At 42.5% G+C, this 18,305-nt stretch overlaps 1 protein-coding gene across 1 annotated transcript in view; it reads right to left on the bottom strand.

Moving 5' to 3' along the window:
* The window catches only part of PKD2L1 (polycystin 2 like 1, transient receptor potential cation channel), a 167,992-nt gene that overhangs the window by 7,522 nt on the left and 142,165 nt on the right, over positions 1–18,305 (bottom strand). The window contains 5 exon segments of the mRNA XM_049697126.1: positions 134–301; positions 981–1,209; positions 1,378–1,602; positions 2,570–2,823; positions 3,291–3,418. Coding sequence (XP_049553083.1) covers positions 134–301; positions 981–1,209; positions 1,378–1,602; positions 2,570–2,823; positions 3,291–3,418 — 1,004 coding nt within the window.

The following is an 18,305-nucleotide window of genomic DNA, read 5'->3' on the forward strand; positions in this document are numbered from 1 at the left end:
CTGGAACGGTCCATCCCAGGGGCCTAAGGGGGCCACAGGAGTTGCCACACCAGACAAGGAAAATGAGACAAGTCCTGAGGAAGGGAGAACGCGTGCCCTGAGGTGTTGCTGGGGGTGAGGAATCCCAGGGTACCTTGATCCAGGCAAAGAAGAGGTTGACAGCGTTCATGTTGTATTGTGTCTGCCAGAAGGCGAGGAACTCAAAGTCAGCATACGTGTTTGGCTGCTGCAGAAGCTTCCCCATCAGCCGATTCACCTCGAGGGTTCAGAATATGTGGAAGCCCACATCCACGATGGAGAGCTGTTACAACAGGACCCGGGGGGTGTCAGAGAGTCAAGAGGATCTCAAGGGAAGTTCAACAGTGAGGTCCCAGGGGTGAGCTACGGTGCGTAAGGCAGGTGGGGAGAAAAACCACATCCTTCCCTGCTGAGTTGTTGACTATCTCAGGTTCAAAAGGAACAGGATAGGATGATTGGGGAATGTCTTAAAGCCCAAGAGAAGGCTTTAGGGCCAGTGATAAATATGTAGGTTGTAAAGGACCATGGAGAAATGGAGCCAAGCAATTTTATTTCCCCCACCACTTCCCAGCCTTGGTCAGAAATTAATGTGTCCTGTTAATAGGAAGGTGACGAAGATGAAGAGGCAGAAAATTTTAATAGGAGTGAAGAGAAAAGGCGGGGGGGTGTCAAGGGGACAGGTCATGAAGGCAAGAGACAGAAGAGGAACTTAATATCAAGTACAAAAATAAAAGAGCAGGGCCTGGATCATAAGCCAGAGGGAGAGGGGATATAGAGACAGGATTTTTCCAGGGCTGAGCCAGGGGAACATCAGCCTTTGGTTTAGGGAGCTGTTACTCAGTGATTTGACCAGAAGTCACAATGAGGACTTGGGACTCCAAAAGGAAGAACTTGGAGCCCCTATCAGGGTAGATTCCTTCCACCACCCCATATGTCCCAAGTCTAAGATATCTGTCCCTCACCAAGATGACCAACAGGTCCAGAATGTTCCAGATGCTGCTGAGGTAACGAAGCCGGTGGATGTGGAGCTCCAGGCTCTCCTCCACTACGTAGTAGAAGATGAAGATGCAGAAGATGATCTCACAGCCAATGATAAAGAAGTCCCAGTTGCCGACACAGCGGATCAGCTTAACTGTGCAGATTTGCCAGGATGGGATGGTACCTTCTGTAGCTGGAAACTCCACCACCAGTCTGTGGGAGGAGGGGGAGATGTCTGGTAGGGCCTGGGCTGGAACAGTTCTACCCATCCCCTCCCCTCCCCACCCCCACCATAGGGTACAAGTTTAGGGAAGGGTCTCCAGCAGAGGAGAAGGGAATCAGGAGCCATGGATGGAGGGAAGGCAGGGAACGGGGACCCACCTCAGAACACAGAAAAGATTAATGTTGGCATTGTAGACTGAGAAGTCAATGAAGACCACTCGACTGCCCCTGTCCAGCCACAGGCCCTCCTGAATGTCCCTGAGTGCCTCTGCACTAGCCTGTCGAGATCCTGGAAGGTCCAGGTGGTAGCCACCTCCGCTGTAGCTTGTGAGCTGGCCCCAGTGAGAGGAGCCCCCCAGCTCATACTGCGAGTGGTAGGTCTATCTGTCACAGAAGAAGCCATCTGAGCAGAGAGGTCTGAACCAGCCCCAGAAGCTGGTCTCCCAAGGCAACGGCAATACTTTATAATTGTCTTGGCTTTACAGTTTCATATATATATATATATATATATATATATATAAAATATATTTCACATATATTACCTTGTTTAATATAACTATTTGAGGAGGGGAGGGTAAATATTATCTACATTTTACAAATGAGGAAACTAAGACTCAGATATCTGAGATAATCCAACTAGTTAGTGGCAGAACTGAAACTCAAATGTAAATCTCCTGATTTTCACGTTGTCACCAAGCCTACGGATGACAAACCCAAGCCCACTTTTGACTCCAGCCTGAGTAGTCCCCATAAGGGAAGCACCCGGCCCACATAAGCCAGAAAAGACCACTTCTGCTCTTGTAGTTTTGCACCTGTCTACTTAACCCTATGATTTTCTCTTCTGTCCACAAACTTTCCTCCCTGGACCCTTATTTCCTTCCCCTTCTTCCTGTCCTATCCACACATCTCCCGTTTCTTCCCTAATTCCTCATCCATCCTTGGCCCCTTTCTGCCTTCCGCTATTAGTTCCAAGGGTCAGACTCTTCCAAGCATGACTCGTGTGGCAGCATCAATGTTTCATCCATTCTCCATACCCCTGAGGGAATTCTGGGCAAGAAAGGGTGCTTCCTCTGGCAGGACTGCCTCCAGAGTAGGGCAACTGTGACTGTGACCTGTGTGTGGAAACAAGTCCAGAGGCTATGGCTCTGTCTGCTAACACACCCTCTCTGTTCCTCAGTGACCCCAGACCAAGGTCTCCAAACAGTCACAGATGGGTCTCAGAGAGATGCCCCCCAGCTCCCCCAAGTACCCCCAAGGCTCCTTAAGACTCAATGGAAGTGGTTCCCAAACCTGGGATGGTGTCAGGCTCAGAGGGGCAAGCCCTGAGACACTGGTGGGGGGACTCACTCACGCTATGCCATTGAGGAGACCAAAGGGGAGTTGTTCTTCTTTGTCTGGGGAGTAGACGTCGTGGCAGCTCAGAATGTCCTCGTGGAAGTCCTCGTGCACCACTCAGGAGTCATTGCGCACCCTCAGCTGCCACAGCCTCGGAGCCCCCAGCAGCAGGTTCTCATAGTAGATGAAGGAGTGGGAGCCGCGGCCCAGGCTCTGGTTGTTGTACCATTTGGTCCAATACAAACTGTCCAGTAGTGGGCCCTGGGCAAACTAGACCGTGAACTGGGTTGAACCTGACCCAGCCTCATCCTGACCCTTACCCTTAGAATGACCTTTTCCCACACTCCCTGACCCCTCCAGCTTGTCTCCAGTATGCTTCTGTTGGACTCTTCAGCTGAGTCATGAACCTTGGCCAGATCTTAGCCTGATGTGGCCTTATTCTTTATTTAAAATACAGTTTGAAATTCTGCCTTACCTCTGATTCTCAATACTAGTTGAAGTACTGACTTAAATCTCTGATTATCATCCTGATTTCTAACCTATCACTACCTGAACTCTGTCTAGTCTGACCCTTTAATTCATGCCTGATCCTTTGACTCGGCCTGATTCTGGAATGACCTGGTCTCTGGATATGGCCTTATCCACTGTCCACTGACATCCCTGAACCCTGGCCTGTGGCCTCAGGCTTTAGGCCATTGAGCAGAAGAGGGAAGGGACAAAGGAGATCTCATACTCACATCCCAGAAGTCGGCCATGCTGCTGATGGCCTGGAAGGAGACTCCAGTGTCTGATGGGGTATGTAAGAAGAGCTCAGACCTCACTTTGGTGTAGTAATAGACGCTGGAGCTTGTCAATCCATAGGTCACTAGAAACCAACCCAAGAGGCTGTGTCTTGAACACTGTTCCCTTCTCCATTATCCAGAGGGGACAGGAAAGCCTCTGCCCTGAGGCCAAAGATGCCACCCGGATGGGACCTATCCCCTAGAGTTGGCTAAGGAGGCTGACGGTTGCATTGGGGAAACCAGGGAATACATTAGGGAAGAGTTGTGGTTATAAGCTCTCTTTCTCTCTTCCCAACTCACCTCAGAAAGACTGAACTCCACTCAGTAATTATCTCTTGACATCGTCATTCTGAATATTCACTTTTCTCTTCCGGAACCAGCTTAACTTCCTAGTTCTTACTCCCCAGAGCCAGGAAATTTCTACCTTCTGCATCAGGTAGTGCTTCCTTTTATTTGTCCTCTATTAATGCCCTTGGGAAAATGCCTCCAAATTCTAGCGTATGCCAAGGCCCTGGTCAAATATCGTACAATGGAGATGTGGTATCCTGGACCTTGGAGTCAGCGACTCTGCAGTCATGGGAGTAGGAGGTAGGCATGGCACCTCTGGCCCTGGTGCATCCTGATGGGCACAGTTGTCTCCTGAGAGAGGGACTCAGAGCATCCCCAGATCAAAATAGAACAAGGCCTTTGCCCTGAAGAACTAGATCTCCCTTGACCACCCTAATACACACATCTGAAGTAGGGCTGTCAAGGGACGCTATAAGTTTTCTGGTTAAAGGCACAATTTGAAGAGTATAAGCCATTTACTTCATAGATTGCCCCTCAATTTAGATTTGTTTGATATTTCCTTGTGTTTAAATTCATATTATACATTTTTGGCAAGGAATATCAAAGAAGGAGACTGTGTCCTTTTCAGTGCATGATATTAGGAGGCATAAATTGTGTAACCGTATTATTACTGGTGATATTAACTTTGATCCCTTGTTAAGGTGGTATCATCCAGCTTTCTTCAATATACAATTATTATTTTCTCTTTGTAATGAATACATATTCTGTGGGGAAATACTTGGAAACTATGCAAATATCCTGTTATTCATCAATCTTTCACTTACTAGTTTTAGCATCCTTTGACAACTTTTGCCTAATTATTACTATTAAGGTTGTCAAGCTGTGATTTTCTCATTCCATCATTCTTTCTGCATTTATTAGTTGGCATTCTCTTCAGGAAGAGCTTTTCCTTCTTCCTCATTAATTTATTCATGTATATATATATCAGTATGAACTCATGGATTCCTGTCTTTTCTTTAAAATTTTTATAATTCTATAAAACTTTTTATAATTTGTCAATATTTTGAATTGTACTCAGTTTTTTAGCCAGGTCATGAAAAACAAAGAAATTGTCCTAAAATACTAAAGAACCATGAAAACTACATGCAATATGTGTATCCAGTTAGGATTATATCCTGGACCATAATTTTTTTCTTTTGCTGTAAAGGCTATTAGTGGAATAATTGGTGAAACTGTAATAAGGTCTGTTCATTAGATGATAATACTGGATCATCGATAATTTCCTGACTTTGATCATTTCCTTGTTTTTACAAAATACACATTAAAGTATTTAGAAATAACAGGACATTATGTCTGCAGTTTACCCTCAAACAGTTGTGTGTGTATATGTGTGAAGAGAAAGAGGCGGGCAGAGAGAGAGAGAATGATAAAGGAAAAGCAAGCATGGTAAAATATTCGTATTTGGGAGATCTGGGTGAAATATATGTAAGAACTCTTTGTATTACTCTTGTAACTTTTCAGTTCACTAATTAAACTTTAAATCAAAAAATTAAATCAAAAAATTTAAAGTAGGATTTGTCAGCCTCTTGTGAGCAATTCCCTTTAAGAATTTTATTTTCAAATCTTGGAACATATTTTATTCCCTTTCTGGAAAGGGAATGCTTTGGTGTGGACTGAAGTTCATCCACAGTCTTGGGGGAAAGAAAGGCCGGTGAGTGGTCCCAGATTAGGCACAAGCAACATCATACGTTTCCAGGAGGAAATCAGCAAAAAGAAAGCATTATTATTTCACATTTCCCCATTCCACTCTATTAATTCCAAGAAATGACTTGACTTCTCTCTAAATCAAATCTGTGATTCCCATCCTCAGTATCTGTAGGACTCAGACTCAACTCTTCTGGATCTGGAAAATGGGTTGGAAATCAAACTTCTGTCTGCTGAGGGTCCGCCGCAGTTAGAACTGATGGTCAGTGAGCTGAACTTTTCCTAAAGACATTGCTGATTAAATTGTTATACCTCTAGATGGCCACTAGGTGGTAGTCACGGCTATATCTTTTCCTCTTCTCCAATTCTCCAAAGTTACCACTCAAAATCAGTATTGCTCTGAACAGATTGTCAACCCTTTACGGAGGCATAACATCACTGATTATTATCCAAGACAGTAAAGACTATGAATTCTGAGAAAAATGGTTTCACCTAGTCAAATGCCCACTGATACTCAGAACACCTAATATATGCCCTATGTTAAGTGCTTGACATGCTTATTTCATTTAATCCTACAACAACCTTATGTATTAGGTGCTATTATTTCCCAGTCTCAGAGGGCTGAAGTCACTTTCCCAAGGTAAACAACTAAGGGAGCCAGGATTCAAATGCAAATCTGTTTGCCTCCATAGTAAACTAATTCTGTTCTGCTTTAAGGACAGCACTATGTCCAAAAGGTAGAAGTTACAGGAGGGAAAACTTAAGTTTCATAAAAGGCAGAGATTCCTAACCATTAGTACTTCCTATTAAGAAAAGGACCACACTTCACAAACATCCATTTTGCCCCTGAGAGTGTCAGCAAAGGACCATCTGCTGAGGATCACGTGGAAGGGGTTCCTGCAATGGGCAGTGGCTGGCCTTCCTGGAGCCTTCCTTTAAGATCCAGTGAAGGAGTGGAGTTGCTCTGTGTGCTTCAAAAGGTAACACTAGGCCAGAGAAAGGACAGGAACAGGGAGGAATCAGAATTTGTGTCAGTATATCAAATGTCAGTATGTCAGCACTTTAACACCTTTTAGGTGTAGTGAGGGCCTCATTCCAGGAAATTTTCAGACACTGGACAATGACTGCATGAGAATGCTGTGAAAGGGATTCAGAGACCAGGTGGCCACATCCACTACAGGGAATCTGATGTTTTTTCTCTTGGACAGAAACTAAATTCTCCTATACATTATATCATGCCTTTTACCCTTGGCTTCAGGTCAAATTCACAGTTGCTGAATAATAACAATAATCACTACTACTGACACTTATTATTCACCAGGCTTTGAATACATTTTCTCCCATAATCCTGAAAAAAAACTCATAAAGTAGTAGGAACTATCTGTATTTTATGCAGATAACTGAAATCCAAAATGTTATTAAATAATTTGTCCAAAGATCAGATAGCAAAGAGGTAGACTTGAATTCAAACTCAGGTCTGACTCTCTCCAAAGACGCTGAATTTAGCCACTGCTCTACATTATACTAACATATCACTCCACTACTCAAAATCCTTCTGATTAGGGACCTGACTTTCCTTCCAAAGGTCAATCCAAATGGTTAGGATTGTGCACGTTTATAAGGTATCCTTATAAGAAAACTATTTGAAGAGTTCAATATCTGAGTCAGGAGGCAAATTATGAAAGCAGTTGGTAAACTCAAAAGATCAGCATCTTAAAAGAAGCTTCAGGGACTTCCCTGGTGGCTCCGTGGTTAAGAATCCATCTGCCAATGCAGGGGACACGGATTCGATCCCTGTTCCAGGAAGATCCCACATGCCGCGGAGCAAAGATCCCACATGCCACGGAGCAGCTAAGCCCATGCGCCACAACTACTGAGCCTGCATGCCACAACTACTGAAGCCTGTGCACCTAGAGCTCGTGCTCCGCAACAAGAGAAGCCACTGCAATGAGAAGCCCGCACACCGCTTGCTGCAACCAGAGAAAGCCTGCGCACAGCAACGAAGACCCAATGCACCCCAAAAAATAATAATAAATTAATTTTTTAAAAAAAGAAGCTTCAAATTTCTTCATTCTGGTATAAGTGAATAAATGTATATAAAACTGTATGAAGAATCATACTCTGACATAGATGAGTCTCGAAGGAAAAAAATCGCAGGCATAAAAATGTTACCTGGGTTATTTACAACATCAAAAAATTACAAGCAACCTAAATGTCCTACAGAGAGGCAATAAATTATAGATAATTATAAATAACTTATATCACTGAGCCACTTAATGGAGTATGATACAACCATTGAAATGGTAATAAAAGCAAAATGCAAAATTGTTTTGCTGCTATCATTACATTTAAATATTTTAAAAATAGTAAATATATAAAAAACCTTAAAGGAAAATTGGACTTTTTAATGAATAGTATAATAGGCAGATTTTATTTCTCTTCATTCCCATGGAGTTCAATTAATGCTATAATAATAGAACATAAAAATAATAAAATCATTTTAAAAATCTTTCTACCTATTTGTTTTCAAGTCACAGGATGAAATTTCCAGGTGCTGGATGCTCTATTGGGCTTTGTGACTACTTCCTAAGACCCTCTCTTGGTTCATACCATGATTTTATTTGAGGTATCACACCTCTACTGAGCATCTCACATATGTTGCCAGATGCTGAATCCACAGCTGGCTCTAGGACTTGGACAGGGAGCTCAGTGCTAAGCTAATCCACAAATACCCCTCCCTTGGTACCATTATCAGTTCAGGGATGGGCATGTAATCCATTTGAGATCAAGAACTCATGAAGAGAGATTTCTGGAACATTTTGGGACCTACTGTCTCTTACTAGATATGAATAAGAAAGCCCCAGATGATCCAGACTTAGCATGAAACTGACTGTGCAGCTGAGAGAACTGAATAACAGAAACAGGTGAGTCTTTGATGATGTCCTTAAGCCACTGGATTGATCAGCCCTGAACCCTGTCCTCCTTTGGACTTTCATTACCTAGACAAAAAATTCCATTCAGGTTTAAGCCTGTTTTCACTGGATTTTATTTTATTGTGACATATTCCTTACTTATAGGAAAACCACGACATTTTCAAAAAGATTGCATTATTTCTGAGGAAAATGGAGCTAGAAAAGCTTCTGCTACTGTCTGAACGTCTCTAGAGGGCTGTGGATGACTTTAGCATATCTGTGACAAAGTCTACATTAATTAAAATACATTATTACCCTATATTGAAGAGGGTTTGCTGACTAGGTCAACTGAGGATGATATTCTAGGAATACCATTCATTTCTCAAAGCTTTCTGAACTATATTTTTGGGTAAAGTCAGGTTTCTAGAATATCATGAAATTTATACACACAAACATATATATGTGTGTTTACAAATATCTAAATTGTACATATATGCACACATATATGTATGTATAGAGATACATAAATATATATATATACGTATGTAAATATATATCCCTACTCCTAAAAATTGCCTTTATAGAGTAAGGATATTATACAGATTTTAAGGGAGGCAGATATAAAACACAGTCAAAAGAAAAGTAGCTCCAATCTTTAACATTGCTTTTATCCATTATGATATTCCATGTTGCTTACATAAAATCCAACAAAGCCAATTCTTCCCAGAGTTAGCATCTTCTTATTAACTGGTGTGCTCTTTCTTACTCACAATGAGAACTACTCAATCTGTTTGTGTTTTCTTCTTTGCTTTGGTTTCCAGGAACCTCAGGCTTTGTTCTCACTTGCAGTGCATTTGTTTATCTTAAGTTACCTTCCTCCCCTATCTCTTCCCAGTCTTTTGTTAAGTCTTTTTATCACAATTCTAAAGGGTTATATTTTATTGTATCTGTGTTTTAAAAACATTTATTTATTTATTTATTTATTTGGCTGCTCTGGGTCTTAGTTGCGGCATGCGGGATCTTTTTTTTTTTCAGTCATGGCATGAGGGATCTAGTTCCCTGACAAGGCCCTGCATTGGGAGCGAGGAGTCTTAACCACTGGGTCCCTGTATTTGTGCTTTTTAATGTAAGTGGCTCAGATTCCTTTTGGACATAGGTGGGGCATAAGTATATTGTAATTAACTAAGTGTGACTGTAATAATTATTATTAATCATCATCATCGTGAGCTTGAATAATAATTTGATTTTATCCATTCCAATATTTATAGTAGAGACCAAATATTCTTGTCCTCTTTTTTGAAGTGCTGGAAGACCTTCCCAGATCAGAGCAATAAGAAGTCAGCAGTTGCTTTGTGCCTCTCCTTTCCCGGGTGATTGCCATACAGGTTATCATCATGCTACTGAGCTCCTTCCCTGTCCCTAATTACTATTTAAGGGAACATAGCCATCCTTTTCTAACAGCACTCTTTCTGAGCAGGAACGAGATCCCTTCTCTCAACTAATTGACAAAGAACCTTGAAGAGCTGGGGTGCTTCTGCCAGCAAGTGTATAATTCCTTTATGTGTCTACACTACTCCTCTGTTGGAAACTCTGTGCCTTCAAGTGTTTGACACGCAAAAGCCAACTGCTAACTGGCTAGCTCTGAGGAAAAGCATTGAGGATGCTTCTCTAGAAAAATGGAGGTCTCTTTCACCCCAATCCCAGCCCTGGCAGTCATTATGTGGATAGAACTTCCACTGTGATAACAGTCCTCCAACTGTTGAAGAGTTGGAAGTTCCTTGGGCTTTACCAATTCTATATATTTAACCAGCAGCTCCTCTGATGGTCTTTTCCTGAGCCTCTCTTATCACCTGGCTTGCTGAGAAGCTCTCTGAAATATCTTTACCTATTTATTAGGACACTGGATCCTGTTTGGCTTTGGTCATGTAAATAATTTGGAGGGAAATAAGGTCTATGATTATCCCTACAGGGTGAGTCTACTATCTTGTGAAATAAAATACAATGCCCTGAACTCACCCTTCTTAATGCCTCCCCAACAGCCTCTGATGATAGTTTCACAATAGCTTAGCTAAACACTTTAATACTCATTCCTGATGGAAAAGAACCATATCTCATCAGCTTCCATTATGATTTATGTCAGGGAGGTTATAAGTTCCTTGATTTCTCCAGGTTCCGTTAGCTGTTACTGCTCCCATGCCAAACTATGGGCACGATTTACTCTTCCCCTACCTGGCACAAACTGCTAGTTATTCCCCAATAGCTTTCCTCTCCTTCTTGCATAATAATATAATTTTATCTAGGGGCACATGGCTGCCCAACTAAACATCACATTATCCAACTTCCCTTGCAGCTAGGTATAGTGACATTTGAATAAATTTTGGCCAATGGAATACAAGTGAAGTGACATGTTCCCATGTACATCTCTGACTTATGTCCTTAAAAGGAAGGAAAATGCTTTCCCTTTCTATTTTCCTACTTCCTGTTGGCTAGAGCATGGACATAAGAGCAGGAGCTGGAACATGAGACAGATGCCATATGTTGAGGATGGCAAAGCAATAAGGTAGAATGAGCCTGGGCCCCACATGATTGTGGAGCCCCACATTAGTCCAGGGCTTCTTATACCTCAGTTTGTTACATGATAGAGAAACAAGCTTCTATCTTATTTAAGCCACTGTTATTGCAGCTAAACCAACATCCCAACTGAAGCAATTCATATGAATACATCCATATCAGAAGGGTACTTTGCAAAAGGAACTTTTCTAAGAAAATTAGGATAAGCATAGAGGGAAAAAGAGTTGAAGTCAACAAGCTGTTAGCACAAAATTCCTATCCTAAGAAAAGCCAAGTCTAATCTCAGACCTCTTGGTTAAAACCATTTACTGGATACACAGAACATTTTTCCTTTTCTTAGTACGATGTCCCCTATTAAGAAATTCTTTTGTTGTCAGGACTTCCCTGGTGGTCCAGTGGGTAAGACTCTGCGCTCCTGATGCAGGGGGGCCGGGTTTGATCCCTGATCAGAGAACTAGATCCCGCATGCATGCTGCAACAAAGATCCCACAACTAAGACCCAGTGCAGCCAAAATAAATAATAAATAAATAAATAAACAAACAAATAAATACAAAATGAAAACGTTTTTTAAAAAAATAAATTATTTTATTGTTCTTCTTGGGCAATTCCTCCCTTCACTCTCTTCTTTGCTTGCCATTCCACTGACACATTCTGATTAATGCTATTGGATCATCCAAAGTTGGATTCCAAATGCCTTATGGTTCTTAAGATGGAGAGCAGGCAGAAGAAAGTTGGGACCTGGAAATGAGGGAAGGGTTAAGTCCTCAGAGCGTTCACTGAAGGATTTCACATCAGTGTATCTAAGAGAATACAGCTGAGAGAACTCTATCACTCACAGCTGCCTTGGTAACTAAGCATTATCAAGCCTTTTAGGACTTACGTTGAGAGGATTAAAGTTGTAGAGAACCTATGACTACACATGGCCCGTTTCTTCTTAGGAAATCAGATTCACGGCCAAAGGGTTATGAGTTGCTTTTGAAGGAATCCAATCAGGCTGAAGGGGATCATTCTGAGAAGTGGAAAATGAATCTAAGAACTGACCAGTGATCCCCCTAAAATTTCTGATAGCTCTGAGATCTTATGACAGGGGTAAGAAAGACCTATAAATATGTGTCCATGCTGAATCAATTTCGTAACAGATTATCTCAGGGGATGAAATACTGAAATAAGATACCTACATGATTGAAGATGGGACTAGGGAACAGGCCACAAGAATACACTTGTGATCAGCTGCTGGAATTTCTCTGTTCTGTTCAATTTCGTAGTGCAGATGCAAGAGCGAGCAAAAGCAATTGATTCTTATAGATTTAATATAACCTTGGCTGATGGATTGTAAACTGTTACATGGTTTCAGAACCACTTGAAAAGTTTATTAAGACAGCAGTTAAACCAGGAGGTCAAAGGCCCTGAGGAAGATGGATGGTCTTCTTCAGGGCCATCCTGGAAAGAAAAATACTGCCCCCCAAATAGCATAGTTCTTGTCCAAAAACCTCAAGACATAGAATGAACTTCAGCAATATCAGGAGAGATATATGACATATATAGCTTTGGTCTTTAAGAAGGGCACACTGTTTCAAGAGAAGATGCCAACTGGGGTATAACATAAGAGACCTGCCTCAGTATGGGTTTTTTACTAGCTGATGAGTCAGAAGTGGTTCTACACATATCCTCCTAGAAGGTTATAGAGTAAGATTGTGCTTGCTCTTATCTGTGTTTCCTTGAAAGATTTTGCCTGAGATCTCCCAGAGACTGATCATCTTGAAAAAAGCCAAGGCCATGGAGAGTACTATAGACCTGAGGTTTAAAGACTTTGCTGCCTAGGACTACCCTGGTGGCGCAGTGGTTAAGAATCCACCTGCTAACGTAGGGGACACAGGTTCTATCCTTGGTCCGGGAAGATCCCACATGCCGCGGAGCAACTAAGCCCGTGCGCCACAACTACTGATCCCACGTGCCACAACCACTGAGGCCCACGAGCCTAGAGCCCATGCCCTGCAACAAGAAAAGCCACTGCAATGAGGAGCACGTGCACTGCAAGAAAGAGTAGCCCCCGCTTGCCACAACTAGAGAAAGCCCACGTGCAGCAACGAAGACCCCACCCAGCCAAAAATAAATAAATTTTTTAAAAAAGACTTTGCTGCCTATATCTACCTACACCAAAGAGATATTTAATACTAAAACTGAGGAAGCATTAAGAGAAGAGCCCTTGATGTTAAAGGGTGCCATGGCTAGAGTCCTTGAAAATGTGGACCCAGGAAAGCTGGGAAACCAGGCAAGACATACCTAAACCACATATATCGGGGTTACCCCAATTATGATGCCACCGTTTCACGCACTATCCTTACAAAAGATTACAGAAAGGTGACTAAGGTATAGTAGAATTGGTAATGAGTGATTTCACTACAGAGAAGCCATGGACTTCACCTGTAATTTTGCAATCCAAGCTGCATGCATCAATGATTCCATGAAGACTGTAGGATAATCAATACCATGACCAAACCATATGTTCATCCAATGCCAAGAATTGATTCTCTCTGGAGTTACAGGGTCTGTTAAGGGTAGCCCATCATTGATTGGCTCATGTGATATTGCAAAATTAAAGCAGTCCAGGAAAAATGTATGAAGACAGCTTCAGACATGGCAGATAAATGCATCACCTCCTTTACCACAGGGCATGCTCACTCAGTACACAAAAGGAGGCTCTCAAATTGTTCTACAGAAAGGGAAGACATATTTAAGTAATTAATATATGGATTGATTTTTAAATCATTTAAATAGAGACCATGTCATTATCGCTCTGAAGGGCGTGAACTCCTTGAAACACATTATCAAACTTTTCCTAGGTAAGTTGGTACAACCGAGGCAGGAGATAGATGGGCTCCAGGCTAGACATTTACAACTGGTCTCCTGTTCACACTTCCTGGGGTAAGAAGAAGATGGGCTCCAGGCCAGACATTCATTACTAGCTCCCTGTTTACATTTCCTGAAGCAAGAGACAAATGGGCCCCAGAACTACATATTTATGACTGGTCTCCTGTCTATATTTCGAGATCTGCACCTCATAAAAACCAGCAACAGAAATAAGGTAAATAACCAGACGCTGGACATTTTTATGGCAGGGACAGAGTGGGACTACACCCTGTTAAAAGATCAAGAGGTCATACATTTCCCATCCTTGGGGCAAGGGAAACATCGCACATGCGCAGAAAGGCTCCTTGGGGGTCAAAAAGGAGGGGGCACCACCCCGTAATACGTGATGCTAAGGCCATCCCATAGGCCTCTGGGCTGTAATCCATCTTGGAAGAAAGTTGCGCACGCATGTTGGGGAGGCTTCTAAGGCAGGTCAGGTGTGGAAAAAGCAACCAGATAATTGGCCAAAGGTAAACAAAGACCCAGAAGAACTGACCTATAGAAATGACTTAACCACCTCTTTACTGCACTCCTCCTTATTAGGGAGGATGCCCCACCCTTTCTCTACAGGTGTGCATCTCTGCCTTGCTTCTATCTTAACTAAACAAAGTGTTTCTCTGTGCACTCTCCCACTTGTTGCTGTGCTATGTCTCTAATAATAAACTTTGTACCTGTTTTTACAGGTTTGCCTCTGTGAGAAATGCATTTTGCACTGGGGGCAAGAGCCAGGGGGTCCGGTGGCCAGGATTCCTAGTTTTCATCCAGGCTACCCAGGTTCAATTCCTGGGCAGGGAATTAAGATTTCGTTTCACAGCACCACTCATTGCTGCCTCGCCGAGATCACAACCACTATGGAAAACAGTATGGAGGTTCCTCAAAAAACTAAAAATAGAATTGTCATATGATACAGCAGTCCCACTCCTGGGCATATATCCAGACAAAACTCTAATCCAAAAAGATACATGTACCCCTATGTTCACAGCAGCATTATTCACAATAGCCAAGACATGGAAGCAACCTCAACATTCACCAACAGATGAATGGATAAAGAAGATGTGGTATACATATACAAAAGAATATTACTCAGCCATAAAAAAGAATGAAATAATGCCATTTGCAGCAATATGGATGGACCTAGAGATTATCGCTAAGTGAAGTAAGTCAGAAAGAGAAAGACAAATACCATATGATATCACTTATATGTGGAATCTAAAATATGACACAAACGAACCTATCTAGGAAACAGAAACAGACTCACAGACATAGAGAACAGACTGGTGGTTGCCAAGGCGGAGGGGGTTTGGTAAGGATGGAGTGGGAGATTGGGGTTAGCAGATGTAAGCTGTTATATATGGAATGGATAAACAACAAGGTCCTACTGTATAGCACAGACAACTATATTCAGTATCCTATGATAAACCATAATGAAAAAGAATTTTTAAAAAGAATGTATATATATATATATATGCATAACTGAAATACTTTGCTGTACAGCAGAAATTAACACAACAGTGTAAATCAACTTCAGTTAAAAAAACAAAACAAAACACACCTTCCCTGGGGCTCAAGAACCAAAAGTGAACAATGTTTCCCTGGAGTTCCCATCAGAAAGAGCCTTTCAAAGAAATCTCAAGAAGCTGTGTCAGGGACAGGAGGACTATGGACAGTGGACCAGAGAAAAAAGTCAAAAGGAAAGAAGAGTCAAATACTGTGGGCAGAGGTAGGTGAGAAGAAAGCAAAGTGGACCAGAGCTGGGGAAAGAGATGAGAGAGAAGAAAGGAGATGCTGGGAGAGTCAGGCCAGGATACAGAAGTACCCAGCAAGAAGCACTGCCCCTGATTCCTGCCTTCACTGCAGGCTGGCAGTTCCTGGCAGATATATATATATTTTGTTTTGCGGTATGCGGGCCTCTCACTGTTGTGGCCTCTCCCATTGCGGAGCACAGGCTCCGGACGCGCAGGCTCAGCGTCCATGGCTCACGGGCCCAGCCGCTCCGCAGCATGTGGGATCTTCCCGGACCGGGACACGAACCTGTGTCCCCTGCATCGGCAGGCGGACTCTCAACCACTGCGCCACCAGGGAAGCCCCCTGGCAGATATTTTGAAGTGCGAGTTAGTTTCTACAAAGTACATCAAGAGATCCTCCTATACTGAGATTATTGCCATCAGCCATCAACACCTCGGGAAAGCCTCCTACACTTCCCACCTTCGGTGGACATTTCATCTCTGTTTACACAGACCGCCTTCTAGTATAAACCAACCAAGGCCTCTTATCTAAATTTATGTATATCTACATGTGCCTAGAAAATGGCTGAAATTATATACACCAGACTATTAATAGTGGTTAATAACAGTGGTCCTATTGGACTTTTTAAAACAAGGACTATGCATTAGTTAAAATTACATTTTCCTCTCATACTTGCCCTTCCAGACTCAGCAAAGCTCTTTCATTTCCATAGTCTGAGGTCTTAGCTGGCTCTTGCTGCCTCCTTTGACCCCTGCCTCCTCCAGGCTGAAAGCCAGAGATGTTAAAACAAACAAGCAAGCAAACGGCAATAACTTTAGGCTTCCCTGGCATTGACTCTGGGCCTCCTCGGATGTGAATGGTTGCCTGCCTCTGGGACCTGCAACAGTTCCCAGGTCTCTCTGACCATTCTGCCCCTCACATCTTGCCATGGTCCAGAGCACTCCTTCACTATTACATTCATCACACCACATGTCACTGTTGGTTTACATGTCCACCTCTTTTGCTCCTTGAAGGCAGAGGATGAGTCTCTCTATTTCAAACCCTTTAACAGTTGGCCTAGGGCCTGACACATAGTAGGACTTCATAAATGTTTGAATGTATGAATACTCAAGCTCTCATTGTCTCAACTGTCCTTTTCCTTCATGCTGTGAAATAATCTGCTCACCTTTGAGAACCACTGCCCTATGCCTCATTTCTGTGACTAGCTCCTCCACCCAGACCCGAGAATCTGCCTGAACTTAAAACCCTAGACGTCCTGCTGCCACCACTCCATAGTGTAAAGAGATCATTATCAATATTATTAAAATCCCTTACCTGTGTACCACATTGCATAGTTTTCAAAGAGCTTTTCCATGCAATATCTTGCTATAGCCGGTCAGCCATGGCCTGATTGTTCCGCCTTACCCATGAGCGGTTTCCTATGAATCATGAAGTTCAGAGTTTATATGATTAGCTCAGGGTCGTTCAGCTGGCGAGAGGCAGAGTCAGCACTCAGACTCATGCCTTATGAATACGTGCTACGTGTCCTTTCTCGGGCCACTTACACTGGTGGTGCCCCAGATTTCATCAGCTAGTGCTGCCTGCACTTCCGTGCTTGACTGAAGCATAGCTCTTCTTAAAAATCCTTTCCCTGATCCTAAGATCTAGCACTTAAATGTACCACTGTACTTCTAGAGACCAATGACAGTCCCACATGGGGGAAACTAAATGACAAGTTGTCACTCAGCATTGGACAACAGGATATGTCCAGGCCCACCGGTCTTGTAATAGTGATCCATGCCCCGGAAATTCTGGGACACCAGGGAATTCTGCTATAGCAAATACAGGTCAAAGCCTGCTGGTACGGCCTAAATCCCTATCATTTAAGTTGAACTGACTCAGATCACCTCACCCTAGTACTAGAAGGACTTTGTAATTCTCTGGGTCTGGATAAGCCAAGGGTAACTGAGTGTGCTGAGGCATGAAATCATCATCGCCTGGCCATTCTTAATCCTTGGCAACCCTTTCTAGAGGGCTAATCTTTCTTATCCTTGCTAAGCATTATGCTGGTGTTTTCAAACAGACCTTGGGCTTCCGGTGTGTTAAACTTTACATTTCAATATTTTCCAAATTTATGGAAATGATGTGGAATGACAACTGATATTTATTGAAAGTCCACTATATGCCAGGCACTGTACTAAGTACCTTATTTGTTTTCCACCAGTCTCACAAAGGCAGACATTATCCTCATTTGAAATACAAGGATAACACAACATTGCAAATTAACTATACCCCAATAAAATTTTTTTTTAAAAGGGGGACTTCCCTGGCAGTCCAGTGGTTAAGACTCCATGCTTCCACTGCAGGGGTCATGGGTTCGATCCCTGGTCAGGGAACTAAGATCCCACAAGCTGCGCAAAAAAAAAAAAAGAAAAGAAATATAAGGAAATCAAGGCCTCCAGAGATTTAAGTATCTTGACCTACATCTTGTCAAAGGCACGTGTCTAGTAACTGGTTGTACCATCATTTGAAGCAAGTCATCTTGTTCCAGGTCCCATGCTCTCTCCATCACCACTGTGCCTTCACTAATGTTATGATACTATGTGACCAATTATCTTCTGCCATCATTACAGCCACATGGGGTTAGGGGCTCACCCACAGATATTTCCTGAACGTCCAATATCTTTCTGTTCCTTTCTTTGTTAATTCGAGGAACGCTCAGTCAAGAAAGACATCTTCTATGACGGTTTCTTAAAAAATTAAAAATAGGACTACCATATGATCCAGTAATTCTACTCTTAGGTATTTATTCAAAGGAAATGAAATCACTATCTCAAAAAGATATCTGCTGAGAGGGCC

This window comes from Orcinus orca, chromosome 14, assembly GCF_937001465.1.
Source record: "Orcinus orca chromosome 14, mOrcOrc1.1, whole genome shotgun sequence".
NCBI lineage: Eukaryota > Metazoa > Chordata > Mammalia > Artiodactyla > Delphinidae > Orcinus > Orcinus orca.